The sequence below is a fragment of the Lynx canadensis genome, chromosome E2 (genome assembly GCF_007474595.2).
Source record: "Lynx canadensis isolate LIC74 chromosome E2, mLynCan4.pri.v2, whole genome shotgun sequence".
In the NCBI taxonomy this organism is placed as follows: domain Eukaryota; kingdom Metazoa; phylum Chordata; class Mammalia; order Carnivora; family Felidae; genus Lynx; species Lynx canadensis.
The window spans coordinates 42162189-42179211 of NC_044317.1; the positions used below are offsets into that span (position 1 = coordinate 42162189).

Below are 17023 nucleotides of genomic sequence, written 5' to 3' on the forward strand. Positions count from 1 at the left end.
TTTTTGTGCAATCTGTTTTTTTTCCCCTTAAATATGCATAGGTCACAAAACTGCCTCTGGGCATTAAACCCAGGATTAAGGCATTAATGAACTGAGGTTTGAATGCTCCACTAATTAAAATAGTAGCAAGACAGAATGAGGTATTTCCAAAATCAGTGTCTAAGTGTCAAAGTGCCACCGTGTTGAACAAAACCCATCTGAAGGGACAAGTATTCCATCCCTCCTGGAGATGAATGTGCAGGGGATGGGTCTGTGGGAGCAGGCGGGCAGAGTTCAATGCCACAGGACCCACATCCATTCCCTCTATACCCCATGACCTCGTGTTGCAAAGGGTAAAATCCCAGAACAACAGGAGGGACAGAAAGGAAAGAGCTAGTTGGAATTACATATCTTCAGGAGGCTCAATCAATAAGCCCTCTCAAAGAAATCAGAGCCATGAAGAAAATAGCGGTTTCGCTCAGCAGTGAGCTGAGTGTGCTTGAGACGTGGCGTGGGCCGCGTGCAGGGGAGGCATGGGAGGGTCCACCTCTGCGTTTGCTGACTGGGGCCCGGCCACGCCTTCCCCTCTGCCTGATGTGCCCACACCCCATCTGCTGCCTTCTGGAGCACAGTCACTCTGCCCTAGGATCCCCACTGTCCACTTGGCTTTCCTGTTAACGTAGGGTTAAATGCCTCTTCCTCAGGAGACAAAGGCAGCAACCCTACTGGAAGACTTTTCACGTACACACCAAGAATCTAGGTCATCATCTACGTATCTTTTCTAATTCGGGACGTGTTACCAGGATGCAGGGTCCTGCTGTGCCATCCACACCTCACCATCTCCTGCGCACAGAAAGCCAGGGGAAGGAGAAACAGGTATGTTATTCCACTGCCGGATTAAGACACGCAGGACACCTTCACTCTGTGTAATTAACAGTTCTAAAATCGGCGTGTGACTCAATTTAACACAGTCTCTCTTAAAACCCAAGAAGGCACACGGCAATTGCTGACATGCTTGCTCTTCTGTGACGCTTCCAGTGGTACTTAACTGAAATCCAAGGCGCCGAGCTATTAAGACTGCACAAAAGTATCTCCTTTTATTTCCTAACCTGCCTTCAGATCAATTTAATCATCTGCAGAACAGGAAAGGAGAACCACAGCCTAAATTATGGAAGTGAGACGCCTGCTCTTAAGTTTCAACTTTTGACCTCCACATCCAAACTGCAATACCCGGCACAAGAAAAGAAATTATCAGTTATGATCTTATGTTTCTGGGGAAGAGTATGATGATAGAGGAATTTACAGGAAATCAAAAAGGCACTGCTTGAGAGAATGGAAAACAATAAAGCAGTCACAGAAAGGAAATGAATGACGCCCAAACAAACACTAGGAAGGAAGCGTCCTCTGTGCTAGCAGAGGCTGCTCCTTGCCTATCAGACAGGCTCTGGGAGGAATCCCAGATCCCCAGCCCAGCAGCTAACCAGGAGCCGGGGTGCATGAGTGGCAGGGGGCATGGTGCTGAAGGAGGCTTAGCCACACAGTCCTGGGCACCTACCTGCACATGCTGACCTCACACAAGAGCCATGCCGGGGCCTCTGAGCACCCCTGCATCTGCAGTGGCCTAGAGGGGACTTCGAAATGGCTGAAACGCAGGCACCCCTCCCCCCCCCCCACTCCTCCAGGATGCCCCTCAGATATACAAGGGGCAGCACAAGATCCGGGAACTACCGACCTGGGCTCAGCCCCTGGCTTTTCCTCAGGCAAATCATCTCCCTGTGCCTCAGTTTCCTTACCTGTAGAATGGGGATAATCGGAGCACCTAGCTTAAAGCATAAGCAAAATATCTCTTTGAATGAGGTGACATATGTCAAGTGCTTAGCACAGTGCCTTGCACGCAAGAAGTCTCAAAAGGTGACATTTTATTAAGCTGAGTTAGCACTTGACTTCTACTCTCATTCAAGCCTTGAGCCATCATCCACCAAGGGAGACCACTTCTGTTTTGCAGGTGAGGAAACTGAGGCTCCATGCTATAGGCTGAATATCTGTCTCCCCCCACAAAACTGATATGTTGAAACCTAATCTCCAACGTGTCGGCATGCAGAGGTGGGGCCTTTGGGAGGTGATGAGGCCATGAGGGCAGAGCTCTTGTGATTGGGATTGGTGCTCTGATAAAAGAGACCCAGAGAGCTCCCTGTCTCTCCTGCCATGTGAGGGCACTGCAAGAAAATGGCCACCTCGGGACCAGAAAGTCTGTTCCCACCAGACACGGAGTGTGCTAGCACTTGGATTTCCAAGGTTCTAGAACTGTGAGAAATACATTTCTGTTGTTTATAAGCCACTCATGATGGTAAATGTTATGGCAGCCAGCATAGTCTAAGACACTTGGTGAATCTTCACAAGTTAGGTATTACTACAAGCTCACTGACAGATGTAGCTGAGGCTCAGAAAAGTTAAGTGACTTCCCAAGGGGTGCAAGCTGGGGTGAGAGTTTGGATTTGCCTGCGTGGAGGGTTTTTGTGTCACCCCAGGCAGTCCCTCTCCATGGGGCCTAGACAGAGGGGGTGATGAAAGCATTCAGGACGCAGGGGCCCAAAGATGTACCAGTGAGTCATAATTTAACATCACAGAAAACCCTCTCCTATAAATGAGGGACCAGCCTGCCATTGCACCCAGAATCCTTCCTTCGCTTACTTGAAGAGGGCAGTGATCAAGACCACCATGGATCTCACCCGAGAATGACTGCAGTCACTACAGAGGCCAGAACCCATGCTATTAAAACACACCCTTGAGGCAGGAAGGACAGTGTGACATTTCTAAAATAGTTCTACTGCCATCAAATGCCAAATAAGTCCTTTCTGCTGCTGGCTTTGATAAAGTTGGGAAGTATTCTTATGAATGCAGAATCCACCTCAGAGCCTTGGAAGTGTCACCAGAATTAAAGTGTGCTTGTTCCAAAGTAACGAGCTAATGGCTGATCCCTCAGGAGATGCCGGAGCGGATAACCCAGCCCGGTCTCCAAAGCACCCGAACTGTTAGCAGCCGTGAGGGAATGTCATCTGCGGGGTGTAAGTGGGTGCGGGCCCATTCCTGGGTATCCAGGATTTAGTCTTCTGTCCACTGGGAGCTACAGATGGGCCAGGCGTCTGTTACTTTACAAAAACAAGAAAAGGAGGCTGTGAACGAGAAGGACCCAGGCCCCATCCTCAGAGGGCGCACGGCTGCCGACACAGCTGGGCTGGCCGGCCTGCCCTCCGGTGAGCGCTCCCAAGGGGTCAGTCCCGATGCCAGTCCCGACGGCCCTCGGATTTCCACCTCTGGCCCAGCCTCTCTCCCACTGGAACCTGCTTCAAACTCAACATGCCCCAAACAAGTCCCCGATCTGTCACGGCACCTGCTCTTCCCAGCCATCCTCATTTCAGTGACACACCACCCAGCTGTTTAGGACAAAAAAAGGAGTCACCTTCAACTCCATCCTTCAGTTGTGTCATAGCCGGCTCCTCCCACGGGCGTTCCCCTGGACTGCCACGCCACTCTCAGCTCTGTCACACCACCTTTCCCCTGCCACCTGGGCCCTGCAGCAGCCTCCCAGCTGGCAGCCTGTGCCCTCTCTTGCCCTAGAATTGAGTCTCCAGACCGAGGCCAAAGCGATCGTTTAAAACACAAACACAATCCTACCATTCTCCTGCTTAAATTCGTCAAAGGTTTCCCACGGTTCCCATTTCTCTCAAGATCAAGTCCAAGCGGACACCGTAGCCAACCCAGCCCCCTGCCCATCTCTCTGACTGCCCTCAAGGCCTCAGAACACGCAGCCCCTGGACCTGCATCATCTTCTCCTTCTTCCTGATGGAGCTTCCCCTAGTCGGAAGGTGCCCAAACTCCAAGACTAGGTGAGCAAGACCTCCCAACCAGATGGGGAAACACGACCACAAGGTCATAGCATCAGACACGAAAGGTCCACGCACCTCCCCGCTGTCAGGTGATGAGGTGCCAAAGGCCCCACCTCGCCGCTCTTCTACATTCAGAGTAAGTGCAGCCTTAGAACCAATAAAACACGTGTTATTGCTGAGCAACTCGATGGCTTAGGAAGAAAACTGGCGGCACGTCAGAGCTGGAGGGCCACTTCCAGGGCCCACGGAGGGGATGCCCAACCCGAGAAGGTTTGCCTTGCTGTGACCTAACAGAAACCAGTCGTGCTGCAGGACCGGGCTGCCGGTATCAGCAAGGGAGGAAACTAGGCAACACAAGAACACATACAAAAGGATGGCAACTTGTCAGGACACAGATGCCACAGGAGGAAAACACGTTTACCTTTCTGGTAATAGCATTATGGATGATGTCTGTTTTTACTCTTTTCATTATCTACTTTAAGTGAGCTATGTAAGTGTGGCTCGCTTAGGGTAGGAGTTTTTAAAAGACTGCTTAACAAAGGAAAAGATAAATTTAATTGACATTCAAGTGATTTATGCCCTTTCAGAAAAACAGACCAACTGGCGCGCGCGTGCACACACACACACACACACACACAACCAGAGAAGAGAGCTGTTCTGGGGACTGTCTTGTCTGAGGGGCTCTCTGAGATGGAGCAGGTGGCGACAGCCGGGTCTCTGAGCTTCCTGAGAGGAAGCACAACAAACAGCCAAAGCAGCCACAGGCAATACTCACCACTCCACGATCTCTGGATGAAGAATGGTGTTGTTGACGTTAAACCTGCAGAGGAAACACAAAGCAAGCCTATTAGTTCAATGGTCCATCTTCTCCCAGCAAGAAATACCTCTTTCAAGACATACCAAGAGAGGACATGACCCAAAGAGGGCTGCAAACTATAACTCCACGACCCTCTGGCCCACAGAAGACCTGCTGCCTGCTGCTTGCAGCAGACATGCGGCCGCACCGAGCCCCCTAAGTGCTGTCACTTGGGAGAGCAGGCTGCTCGGCTGCAAAACTACCCTCCACTCTTGCCAGGCAGACCTAGCCTCCTCTGTCAAGTGTACCAACACACTTACAACAGGAGTCCCAGAAGAAAAGGAGAGATGAAGGAGAAGAATATTTGAAAAAATAATAGCCCAAAACGTCATCGATTTAATGAAAAACATTAATCTACACATCCATAAGGCCCAATAAACCCCAAACAGGATAAGTCCCAAGAGATCCACACTCAGACATATTATAATCAAACTTTCAAAGGACAAAGAGAAAATCCTGAAAGCAGTAAGAGGGGAAGAGAAAAAAAAAAAAAAAAAAAAGCATGACATACAAGGAACCCTCAATAAGATTAATGGCTGATTTCTCATCAGAAACTATAAAGGCCAGAAGACAGTGGGATGAAAGAAAAAAAAAGTGTCAACCAACATTCTATATCCAGCAAAGCTGTGTTTCAAAGATGAAAGAAAAATCAAAACAGTCACAGATAAACAACCTGAGAGAATTCATCGCTAGAAGACCTATCCTACCAGAAATACTAAAGGGAATCTTTCAGACTATAGTGAAAGAACCCTAGACTCACTCAAATCCACGTGAAGAAAATGAAGGCATTGAAAAGAGTAATTACATAGGCAAGTACAGAGACAGTGTAAATGTATTTTGTGTAACTCCTTTTTTCTCCTCTCTGACTTAAAAGACAACTGCAAAAAGCAACAATCATAAATCTGTGTGGACCAACACAACACACGAAGATGCAATCTGTATGCAACAACAGCACAAAGGAGGGGACAAAACAAAGCTATATAGAAGCAAATTTGTTGTAGACTATTGAAATTGACATTAATGCAAACTAGACTGTTATCAGTTTAAGAGGTCATTTGTAATCCCCCAGGTAACAACTAAAAATATAATTAAAACAAGGGCACCTGGGTGGCTCAGTTGGTTAAGCCTCCAAATTGGGATCAGGTCATGATCTCATAGTTCGTGAGTTCAAGTCCCACATCAGGCTCTGTGCTGTCAGTGCAGAGCCTGATTTGATTCTCTGTCTCCCTCTGTCTCTGCCCCTCCCCAACTTGCTCACTCACGCGCGCGCTCTCTCTCTTTCAAAATTAAAAAAAAAAAATAGCTTAACGAACTGAGCTCATCAGCATATAAAAAGGATACACACCATGACCAAGTCCAATTTAGCTCAGGAATATAAGGTTACTCTGACAGACAAAAATAATCAGTGTAATATGCTCTAATCTATTAATTATATTAATAATTTATATCAACAGAATACAGAACAAAACCACATAGATACAGAAAAAGGATCTTACAAAATCCACAACCTTTCGTGATAAAAAAAACTCAGTAAACTAGGAAGAGAAGGAAACTGCCTCAACCTGATAAAGATATCTACAAGAAACCCACAGCCTACATCATAGTTAGCGGTCAAAGACGAAAAGCTTTCCCCTAAGATGAGAAGCAAGGCAAGGATTTCCTTTCTCTCCACTTCTGTTCAATACTGTACACAAGAAACATCTGTCACAGTGATCATACACTGGAAGTCTCAAGAAATTTCAAAGCACTGAGATACAGAAAATGTACACTGATTACAGTAGAATTAAACTAGAAATCAGTAACAGAAAGAAAACTATAAAATCCCAAATTGTTTGGAAGTTAAGCAACAAACTTCTAAAGACCCACTGTTCAAAAAAGAAATAACAAAATTAGAAACTAAAAGCATGAAAAATCAGAACTGGTGAAATGCAGCTAAAACAGCACCCAGAGGAAAACTGATAGCGCTAAAACGTACTTAGTGGAAAAGAACACTGAAAACAATGATCTAAGCTCCCATCCCAAGAATGTCCCTTTCTTCTCTCTCAAGAAGCTAGAGAAAGAACAAACAAACCTGAAGAAATTAAAGGGAAATGAAAATGTACAGAAATCAATGAAATAAAAGGCAGACATAAAAATGAAAAATCTACAAAGTCAAAATGTGTTCTTTGATAAGATAAACATAACTGACAAGGGGACCCCAGAAGACAAAAAGATCAGGTCGGGGTACATCATGTGTGACCCAGAGCCCAAGCTGTCAGTGGGAAAGCTGGGGAAGCCTGGCATGGCCCAGCACAAAGCACAGGCCTCAGCAGAGAAGCTCCAGCAAGCCTTCAACCCTTTGGATTCTGAGCCCTGCTCCATCTCAGGTCAGGATATTACACACAGGGCATGCTGGCTTGTGACCAGGCAAGGACTCTCCATGGCCCCATTACCAGGGTTTGAAAAACACCTATCTAATGCCGTGGTTGTGCAGCTGGTACCCCCACTGCTGGCTGAGCCCATCGAAGAAGGAGGGACAGAGGAGAGAAGGGAGAAGGGGGCATTAGCAGGCCGGCAAGATTCTAGCTCTCCAAAGCTGTCGGGAATCCTAGCTACACAAATTCAAAGTCACCTGACTAATTCAAAGTCACCTGAAATGCTGTAGAATCAAAGCCCTACTTGTGAAATATCAAAGAGACTTCAGGCAGCCAACATGGTTTGGAGTCAAGAGCAGAGCAGCAAATGACATAAATCAAGACGACAACCCAGGCTCTGCCTCCCATTTCCCCAAATGTCACTTTGACATTAGGAAAAGCAATGGCCTATCTACTCAGCAGGCAAACACAGCAGTAAAATCTCACTTTATAAAATGTACATACGTATGCACACGTGCACCTGTGCACACACAAGCAGCAGAGTGACCCAGCGCACAGGTAACATGGATATAAAGAGACAGGTAAGATAAACACACACACAGGCAGGCATGCGCTTAGGAAGAGATGCACGTAGACACACACAGATGTGTATGCAACACACACACACACAGGCATGTAGACGCACCCAGACTAATACACAAAGATCCACCCCTAAATATACACACATAAACCCACAGATGCACACAAATGCACACTCAGATACAAAAACACTCAAGACGGGGCACCTGGGTGGTTCAGTCGGTTAAGCGTCTGACTTCGGCTCAGGTCATGATCTCACGGTTTGTGGGTTCGAGCCCCACATTGGGCTCCGTGCTGACAGCTCAGAGCCTGGAGTCTGCTTTGGATTCTGTCTCTCCCTCCCTCTCTGCCCCTCCCCCACTCACGCTCTGTGTGTGTGTCTCTCTCTCTCAAAAATAAACAGTAAAAAAAATAAAAATTAAAATTAAAAAAACCCCACAAAAACCAAAAACACTCAAGACACACAGAGAAGAGTCCAAAAGACATTCACCGCAGCATTGGCGGGATTTAACTTGGGGTGATGAAATTTGGGTATTATCTCTGTGTAGTCAGCATTTTCTATGATGAGCATGTATCAACTGGGTAAAAACAACAACAAACCCATCAGTGCCTATGAGGGTGGGGAGCGCGTACCCTAGAAGCAGAGGGTAATTCCCTGATGGGCTCTGCCTGAGGGACGGGTGACAAAGGGTGAGCAGTATGGGCCCAACCATCCCTGTCCCTGTCCTCCTCCCTGGAGTTTCTAACCCAAGGAGGGAGGCGAGGCTTGCCAGAGAACAGGCCCTAGAAGGGCCCCCCACTGCCCACCCTTGCTAGGGGCTGGGGTGGGTTCCTATCTCCTCATGGAGACTCCATGGGCCATAATGAGAAGCCCACGCCTCACACTGATACACAAGTTAACAGTAACCACAATGCCAAGTCCTCACGCCACAGACCGGCATTTTGTTGCGATCATCAGGTTTTAATAAAGTCCCTCTATTTCCTGGGTTTAAAAATTCACATCTTTGAATATTAATACTCCTACATTAGCAACCCCCAAATTCAGCAATTTCATATTTAACTGCTTATTTAAATGGAATTCATTTGTAACCAATTGTCTTCAAATATGCAAGGCAATTTAAGTAAATGCCAGAAGATAAGAGATATGCTTGTCCCGAATAACCAGCTGATGTGAAATATCGACCATATTTCTCTCTCAGACAATGGCATGACACTGAGCCCTCAGTAACTCACTGCCCTGGCCTAGGGCTCCTGGGCAGTCTGCCTACTTTGAAGGGAACTATTTCATGCCAAGAAGGCACCCCCCTGGGCCACTTGGCCCCCACAGATCATCTTCTCCTTCATGGTCAGTCTCTCTCTTTCTCTCTCAGGAAAATCTGCTCTAAAATCTACCTCCTCAGATGCTAACAAAGATTTATCACGCCTGCCTCTGCTCCCAGGCTACAGGAACCAACCTCTCCAGGCAGCTGTGGGAGGGAGCCCACGGGGAGACCTCACAGCACCCCCACTCCTGCACAACCAACGTCTTCACCTCAGCTCTGGCTCACCCCAGCCACAGAACAGTCCTGGCCATGCCCTCCCCAGGACCTGGCAAGAAGTACCCAACCCCACTCTCCAGCCAGAGCCCATGGGGTGTCTGATCCTTCCACATCTTCTGTGGGACTTATCCCTGCACCAGTGTGGCCACACGTGGAGCCGTGGCCTGTGCCAGAGCCCAAACTCAGCACAAAGCCCAGCAGACTCTCCCCACCTGTTCCTGTCATCCCAGAGAGAATAGACACACTTCTCGGTGACCCCAGGGGCTCCAGGCCATCAGGAGGCCCCGGTGCATGTCTACCCTTCCCACCTCACCCTTGTCTTCCTGTTCCCTCTGCTCCTGTTCTCTACCATCACCACCACTGTGAGACCAGACACATTCCCCGACGTGGGTAGCAAGCAGCCTGACCCTGATCTGAGAAGGCTGAGACAGGTCTGAGGTCTCCCAGAACCAAACCCACAGCCCCACCAAGGTCACAGACCCAGAGGCAGCCAGCCCCGAGGAGCCAGACTTGGATAGAAGGTCGCAGGCCAACTGTCCACCTGGACCAGTGCCCAGGGGGTCTGGACTGGGTGGACATGTTGAGGCCACTATTCTACTACAAGCTCCTTCCTCCCCTCAGGCCAAGGGATAAAGATGGCCTGGGATGGCCCATCAGCATAAACCAAGAAGCGAAACCGGAACTTCTGCCACAGCAGGTCAATCAAAAATCCAAGATGCAAGGTGTTTCAGAGAAGTTCAAAAGGGTCAAAACCAAAACCTCCGGGAATAAGGTGCTTTATTATAACCGATGATAGAAGCTGATGGAAAGTAGGACAATAGCAAGATTCACCTTGCTTAGGAAACAGGCTATTATTAGCCCCAGCAAACAGCTGGAGACAAGGCAGGCAGGTGAACGTGGTGGCTGAGCCGCAGCAGCCCTCAAGGACAACGGCAGAAGTCAGGAGGAGGTAGAGTCAAGGCGCTGGCAGCCAGGATGGTGGGAGGCAGGGGTCTGAGCTGCACCCAGAGCCCAGGAATATAGACATGACTTTCTGTACGGAAGCCACTGGCGGGCAGCTGGAGGCAGAGACTGGGGCCCAAGGTCATACCCGTGGCCTGTGGGGTGGGGGCACCTACCAGAGGTTCCTCCCCAACAGAACCCCTGAGGGTGGAGCTGCTCAAAGGGTGCCCCAGTGGGATGAGAGGCCCAGAGGGAAGGGAGGGAGTACCACGGGCAGGCCAGGGGACTCCAAGGCAGAGAAGCCCAGGGGAGGCCTCTCACCAGCAGTGCGTCAGCCAAGGCACACGGGTACAGAAGCCAATCCCTCAGCACCGGCATGCAGGAGCAGGCTCCCAGCCCGGTAGTGAGGGGCCTGGCAGTACCCCAGAGTCAGCCCTGCCTGGACTGGACTACAGATTAGAGAGGGCCTGGGGAGAACATGCAACATTAAGGCAGTCCTGGCTCTCCAAAAAAGCTTCCAGATGCTGACCGGGTAGGGTGGGGGTTTGGCAGAGCAGAGGCTCCTCTGGGCTCTTGGCAGGGGCTAAGGAGTCCCAGGGAGCAAAAGGGGACAGAGGCTGAGGTCTGCCTACTGAAGGGAGGTCATGTTCGCAGCAGGACTCCTCCTAGCAGCGGAGGGGAAAAGGTCTCGGCTTCCACTGCCCCCTGACTGTGATGTCCCTGGAATCTCCCCATGCCTCTTCTCTGGGAAAACTTGGGGAACAGCCAGCAGAGCTCTGCTCTCAGGGGCCACATCGTGAGCTGCCTCCCAGGAACCACACCTGCCACAGCACCTGCCAGACCTGTTCCTGGGGTGCTAAGGAGGTTCTCGGCATCAGAAACTCTGGAGGCGGCAAAGAACCCACAGCTCACTGGTACTGGGAACCTTATAATCAGTGATCCTGAAGTCCACCTGGCTCACTACATAGATGGGGAGACCAAGGCTCAGGAGGCAACAGGGTTGGGGGGGCTTGATGGGGGTGTGCTTGTGAACAACTGTTTACTGAGCGCCAGCTCCGTGCCAGGCTCTGGGGGAGCAGGATCCCGTTTCACCCCCAGGGCAAGCCCAGGCAACACCACGCTACACGTGGGGGAGCTGAGGCTCAGAGGGCAAGCTCTGTTTAGGTCATAGCACCAGTCAGTGAGGTGATCACCAGGGCTCCCTGCTCCCACTCAGGGCCTTCCCCACCAGGCAGAGACCGATGAGAAGCTGGAGGGGCCAGCCCACGGGAACACAGACGTTGGTGTTGGTCAAGATGCGTGAGCAGGGCAGCGGCACGTCCACGGTGCTGGGGGACCGGGGGAGGCTGGGCCCAGGACAGGCCACGGTGGGCTGGGCCCCACACCTCCCCCTCCAGGACCTGGGGAGAAATGGCAGCTCCACAGCCAGCATTTCAGAGAGCGAGCGCGTGGCGTGGCCGTTCTGAGGAAATTCCCAGGAGGACGCAGGGATTTGAGCAATGAGAAGCAAACCTGATACCCGCCCCCGTCCCATTGCTCTGATCATTGGGGGAGTGATACATATTTATGAGCTCATAATCCTTCCTAATCACCCCTATATCACACAGCCGCACAAACTCCCTGTGGCTCAGGCTCATACATAATTATAAGGCACTTCCTCTGTCACCGCCTCAGTCCACCAAAGGACGACAGGACGCGGTGGCAGTGGTGCAGAGTTAGGCTCCAGTGGGGGAGGAGCTAGGAATAGAGGCCCAGGAGCAAGGCTGGGAGCTGTCCACACTCAGCAGCCTGTAGGAACAGGTGCCCCCATTCAAGGGCTCCTCTGCTGCAGCCTGGGGCCCCACAGACGCCCCAGAGCCAGGCACGAGCCGGCCCAGGGACACAGCACAGCTAGCAGGCGGCACTCTCCAGGGGTCTTGGCGTGAAGGGGACAAGGAGGGCAAAGTGCTCTCTCTGGGCCCCACATCTGCCTTCCTGCCCGGAGAGGTCCAGGAGGGGAAGCAGGGATTGAAGACTCTTCCTGGAGCTAAATGGGGGAGTAAGGGCAGGTAAGGGGGTCCCTGAGACTGGGGCAGCAGGGGACTCAGTCTGGGAGAGGTTAGCAGCCAAGAATAAGAAGGGGCTGAGAAGAGCAAAGACCACAGAGCTCAGAGCAGGTGTCCAGAGGGAGAGCAGGCCCCCGCCTGTGTGTGCTCCCCAAGCCTAGGCAGGTCTGCACTTGCATTATGGAGCTCAACAGAGAAGAAGTTGAAGTGATTTTCGGCAGATTATTTTCTAAACATTTCCTCAAAATGCCCAACTAACTCCTTAGCCTCTTCCTGTTCACGTACTTTACGTCTAGTTTGTAGACAGGGCAAGGCCTGCTGGTGAGATGTGAGGGGGGCAGGACGGAGACCATTCCGGGGGCCCCAGGACTCACCTGCTGATGCCCTCGAAGGAGGCCTCCCTGCAGACACTGCCACTGTCGGTGTTGACACCACGCTGCAGAGACAGAGGGAGCGTTAAGGGTAGACTCGTCACACGGGGCCACGGCGCAGGTCCTCACAGCCTGCGTGGGAGTGCCTGCCTCCTCCATCCAGCCTTAGGACTGGGGAAGAACCTAGAGCCCCCACCCCTGCCCGGCAAACATATCCATCCCTTCCTGCCTGTCAGGTAGCTCCCAGCCAACCTCCCCCTCCCCACAAAGGCAGGCAGTTCCTTTCTCTGCCGCAGCTTGAAAAAGGAGGAAGGGGCCACACAAACAGTGTCCCTGGGGCACAGGAGCCTCCTCTATCAGATCACCGAAACCAGCTCAGGCTGTGCAGGCACAGATAGGGGCGACAGGACCAGGCTCCACCACCGATCTGCTCTCCCGGGCCGGCCTCATCTCCCTCACACACATACGTGTACACACGCTCCCCACTGACGGGGTCCAAACAGCACTGTCAAATCCAGCCCTCCCGAGATGCAGGTAGGACCCAACTCAGGCATGACGGGCCCTCCCAGGTGACACGAGGAAGCTGCACTTCTTTCTCTAGCTGTAAGGAGACTCTAGGTGGAAAGGACGGGAGACAGACCAAGGGACTCAGAGAAGAGTGTGCCATCCCCACAGAGACAAGGCCTTCTGACCCACCCTCTGCCCTCAGGAACTGCAGGCCGATGTTTAATAACGGCCCCCAGAGGAAACACACCGGACCGTCTCTGACCACAACCATCTCACGGAATCTTCCTTCTTGGCCATCAAAAGAGCAGAGCGGAACAAAGAGAACATGTGAGGGGCTCAAGTAAATAAATAAATAAGCAAGAAGAACCATTTCTGAAGAATGATTGATTAACAAGGGAGAGAAAGGTCACTTTGGGAGGGAAGAAGGGTTGCACACTCTCCATATCTGAAACTCCCCAAGGTCAAAAAAGCGTAAGACAGCAGCAGTCTTCTTCTCTGAGCCACTCCGCAGCCCCAGTGCCCCCACAGCCCTATTTAAGGCACCACAGGCCCATTGCGCACCCCACCCAGCCCCAGGTGGCACCAGGGACCCACCACACACCCTGCCCCACGTGGTACTAAGGACCCACCATGCTCCCCACCCCACCCCACCCCATGTGGTACCAGGGGCCAGCCGTGCACCCCACCCCACCCCCAGGCTGTGGCAGGCCCTCGGCCATTCAGTGTACCCGATTCTAAATCTGATGCCACAAGCCCAGCACCCTCGTGGGCAGATGCCACAGGTGCATCTTTAAAATCCTATTAACAATGGAGGAGACACAGGGTGGAAGCACATTGATATTCTACATCCACGGACTCCAGGAGCTCAGCCTGACACAAATACATTCTCTGGCTGGGTTTTATTTTAACACTTAGAGTAGGTATCTTGTCACAGCGGCCTTCTGCCAGAACACAGCACATCCCAGGGACACGGGAGAATCGAGGTCGTGACCCTGGACACGTTCAGCCACCCCGGATGAGAAGGTGTCGCTCTGTGTCACCGATGACCATTCCTCTAGGTTCTCAATCCTCCCCTATGCCTCTGCTGGGACAGGCAGCTCCCCGAAACCCTTCCCCGTGGTGTCCGGTCCCTGGATACCAGCCACTTACCAAAGTGAGGAGCACAGAGGGGCCTTGTGATGTTAGGACACTGGCAATCTGAAAGGTCAGAAAGAAAAATCCACTTTTGAGCAACCGTGAAGACGTTCGATGGAGATGATACACCACCATTACTTAATCATGGCGGCTCACATTTACGGAGCACAGTGTTAAAACGAGCAGTGACGTTGCTGTCCCCATCCTGCCGCTGAGGACGCCGAAGCTCACAGAGGCCAAGGGACTTCTGAAAGCCACGCGGCTGTCAACTGGCAGGGATTCAAACCCAAACATGGCACACATTCCCACATGCTGCCCTGCCTCCAGGCCCCACACACATCCCAGGCTCCAAACCGCCAGACCTGCCCACCCTGCGAGGCCAGCACCTCTGTCCATCTGCCAGTCCCGCCCAAAAGACCTGTTCGTAAGAGCTCTTAGGCACTGATCCCAACAGCCTCCTGTCCCCAGGGCAGACACTTTCCTCCCTGTCCCCTATTCATCTCCTAGACCCTGTCTACCCTCTGTCCCCCATCCTACATCCCTACTCTCCATCCCTGCTCCCCCTTGACCCATGCAGGCCTCTTGCCCCTGCATGTTGGTTGCTTTGCACCCCGACGCCATGAAGGAGCGTGTCCTGCAACCCCATCTCTCCACGCCTTTGCCTGGGCTCTCACCTCTGCCGGGCGCGCCTCCTCCCCACCTCATCAGTGTGTACTGAGAACCGAGGCCCTCTGGCCCCCCAAAACAGGCTCGCTCATTCTCTCCTCTTCTGCCCCATTCCTTCAGCAAAGCACCTACCACCCTGCATTAGCCATGACATCTGTACCCCAAGAACGCCAACCACCCCAGTGGGAGCACTTTCTCCCTCTCCTGGCCCCCACTCCTCAGTCTGCCCTGCATCTTGGCTACTGTAGCTCCTACTGCATTTGAGCCACTCCCCCCCCCAAACTCCTTCACACCCCGACACAGGGCGAGAGTGAGGAAGATTTGTTTGTGTCTTAAACAGCCTTACTGAGCTACCACTGACATACTCTATAACGCACATATTTAAAGTGCACATTTTGATAAGTTTTGACATATGTATATCTATACATGATTTTTTAATACTGAGAGGCTCCCAGAGAAAACCTGGAATATACTGAAAAGTATAAGAAGATAAAATACACCTACAATCCCATCCCCAGAGACTTTTTTTTTTTACCTCTGCACATAAAAACAGAGATCTGTAATGACATTTGGATCATAAGGAGTTACACACTTCACTTATTTCCTGAGATTAAGTACTCTTCAGCCACGTGACTCCCACCAGTCACTACGGCCGGGGATGGTAAACAGCCAATGAGCCCCTGATCACGGCCTGCGCCAGTCCTTCAGACATCATCTCATTTTGCCACCCGTGAAGCTGGTGCTACAAATGTCCAGATTTCACATATGAGAAAGACTATGGGTTCGCTCATTTGTTGAGGTTCACAGTTCAAAAAGAGCGAGCCTCGGAGCTGAACATACGGCTGCATGGCCCTCTCTCAATAGATATGGCACACGATTTACTTACTCATTCCTCCACTGGACACTTAAGTAATTTCTCATGGTTAACCAGTATAAGTAATGCCTGAGAAACATTCTTCTACACGTGTTTATTTCCTTAACATAAATTCCTTCAAAAATTTATTTCCTTAAAAACAAAATTAGACCCAGTGAGACTGCTAGGTGAAACGCCATATACGTTGACCTTTTTGATGCCACTGGCCAGGTTACTCTCCACATGTGCACCAACCGTCTTCCCACCATGGTGCACAAGGCTCCCTCCCCACCCGGACCCTCCCCTCTGACTCGGAACCGCTCTGAAGACTGAATCCCCCACCTCTGTGCTGCACAAACCAACGGCTTGGCTGAATCCCCGCCACTCCCACAGGCCCTCCTGGAGGAGTGGGGGGCGGGGGGGGGGGGACTCATTAAAAGAACAAGAGCTGTGCATGTCAGGCCCCTGGGTGTGTTGTCACGTCGATGTGAAGGGTCTACATTCATCAGCACAGAATGATTCCGTCAATTACGGCAGCAGCACTGGAGAGCAAGCAGGCACTTGGGGATTGTATGTGCTACTGTCCTTGGGAGAGGGGAGCCACATAACAAATGTGTGGTCTGACAGTTTTTCTCTCGGCAACGGCTCAGGACGTGCCGGTTAGGAATAATGCAGAAAGCAGTCCTCTCTGCACCGCCTGATGCGCAGGCGGGTCGAGCCCCGACACCGAGCAGGCTGGGCGTCTGCTACTTCTGTCAGGGCAGCGTCTTTCATCGATCACGGCTGCTTGAGCGGGCCCTGGTTACCTTTGCAGTTGCAAAACCTCCCCCAACCTGGCAGCTCCACCCGCCCTTCCCCACGGACACCCATTAGCAGTACATTCTCATCAGCAGACCCTGATTCCGGGCCTGGCGATGAAGGAGACGGGACGCGCCTGTGTGTCGCCAGCTCAAAATGCAGCTCCAGCACACGGGACGGCACGGCTCTGACAGCACAGGGCCTCATTTCCATGGAGCGGTGGTCACGGGGGACCCATCAGCTCTCACAAACCAGTGCCATCAAATGCCCCTGACTTGCTTCGTACCACGGCCAGCATCGATTTCCCGGGCAGCCGGGCCTCTCTGGCAGGTCGAGGTAGATGGCACACACAGAATTTAGCAGGGCCTTGTGCACAGGGACCCTCCCCACCCTGGGGACAATCAGAGGCTTCCTGAGGACATCTCATGCGCCTTCATGCCCAGGGCCCCAACCAGGCCTGAAGGCTACTCTTCATGGGTGATGATCCAGAGAAAGGGGCAGGACAGTCCTTAAA

The 17023-nt window shown here is 51.7% G+C and overlaps 1 protein-coding gene across 2 annotated transcripts in view; it reads right to left on the reverse strand.

Annotated features, from left to right (window-relative positions):
* PEPD (peptidase D) overlaps window positions 1-17023 on the reverse strand; it is a 111687-nt gene that overhangs the window by 72761 nt on the left and 21903 nt on the right. For both annotated transcript variants that reach the window (XM_030298656.1, XM_030298655.1), the window contains exons 5-7: window positions 14208-14255; window positions 12555-12616; window positions 4642-4686 (exon numbers count right to left, since the gene is read on the reverse strand). In XM_030298656.1, coding sequence (XP_030154516.1) covers window positions 4642-4686; window positions 12555-12616; window positions 14208-14255 — 155 coding nt within the window. The remainder of the gene's footprint in view (window positions 1-4641; window positions 4687-12554; window positions 12617-14207; window positions 14256-17023) is intronic.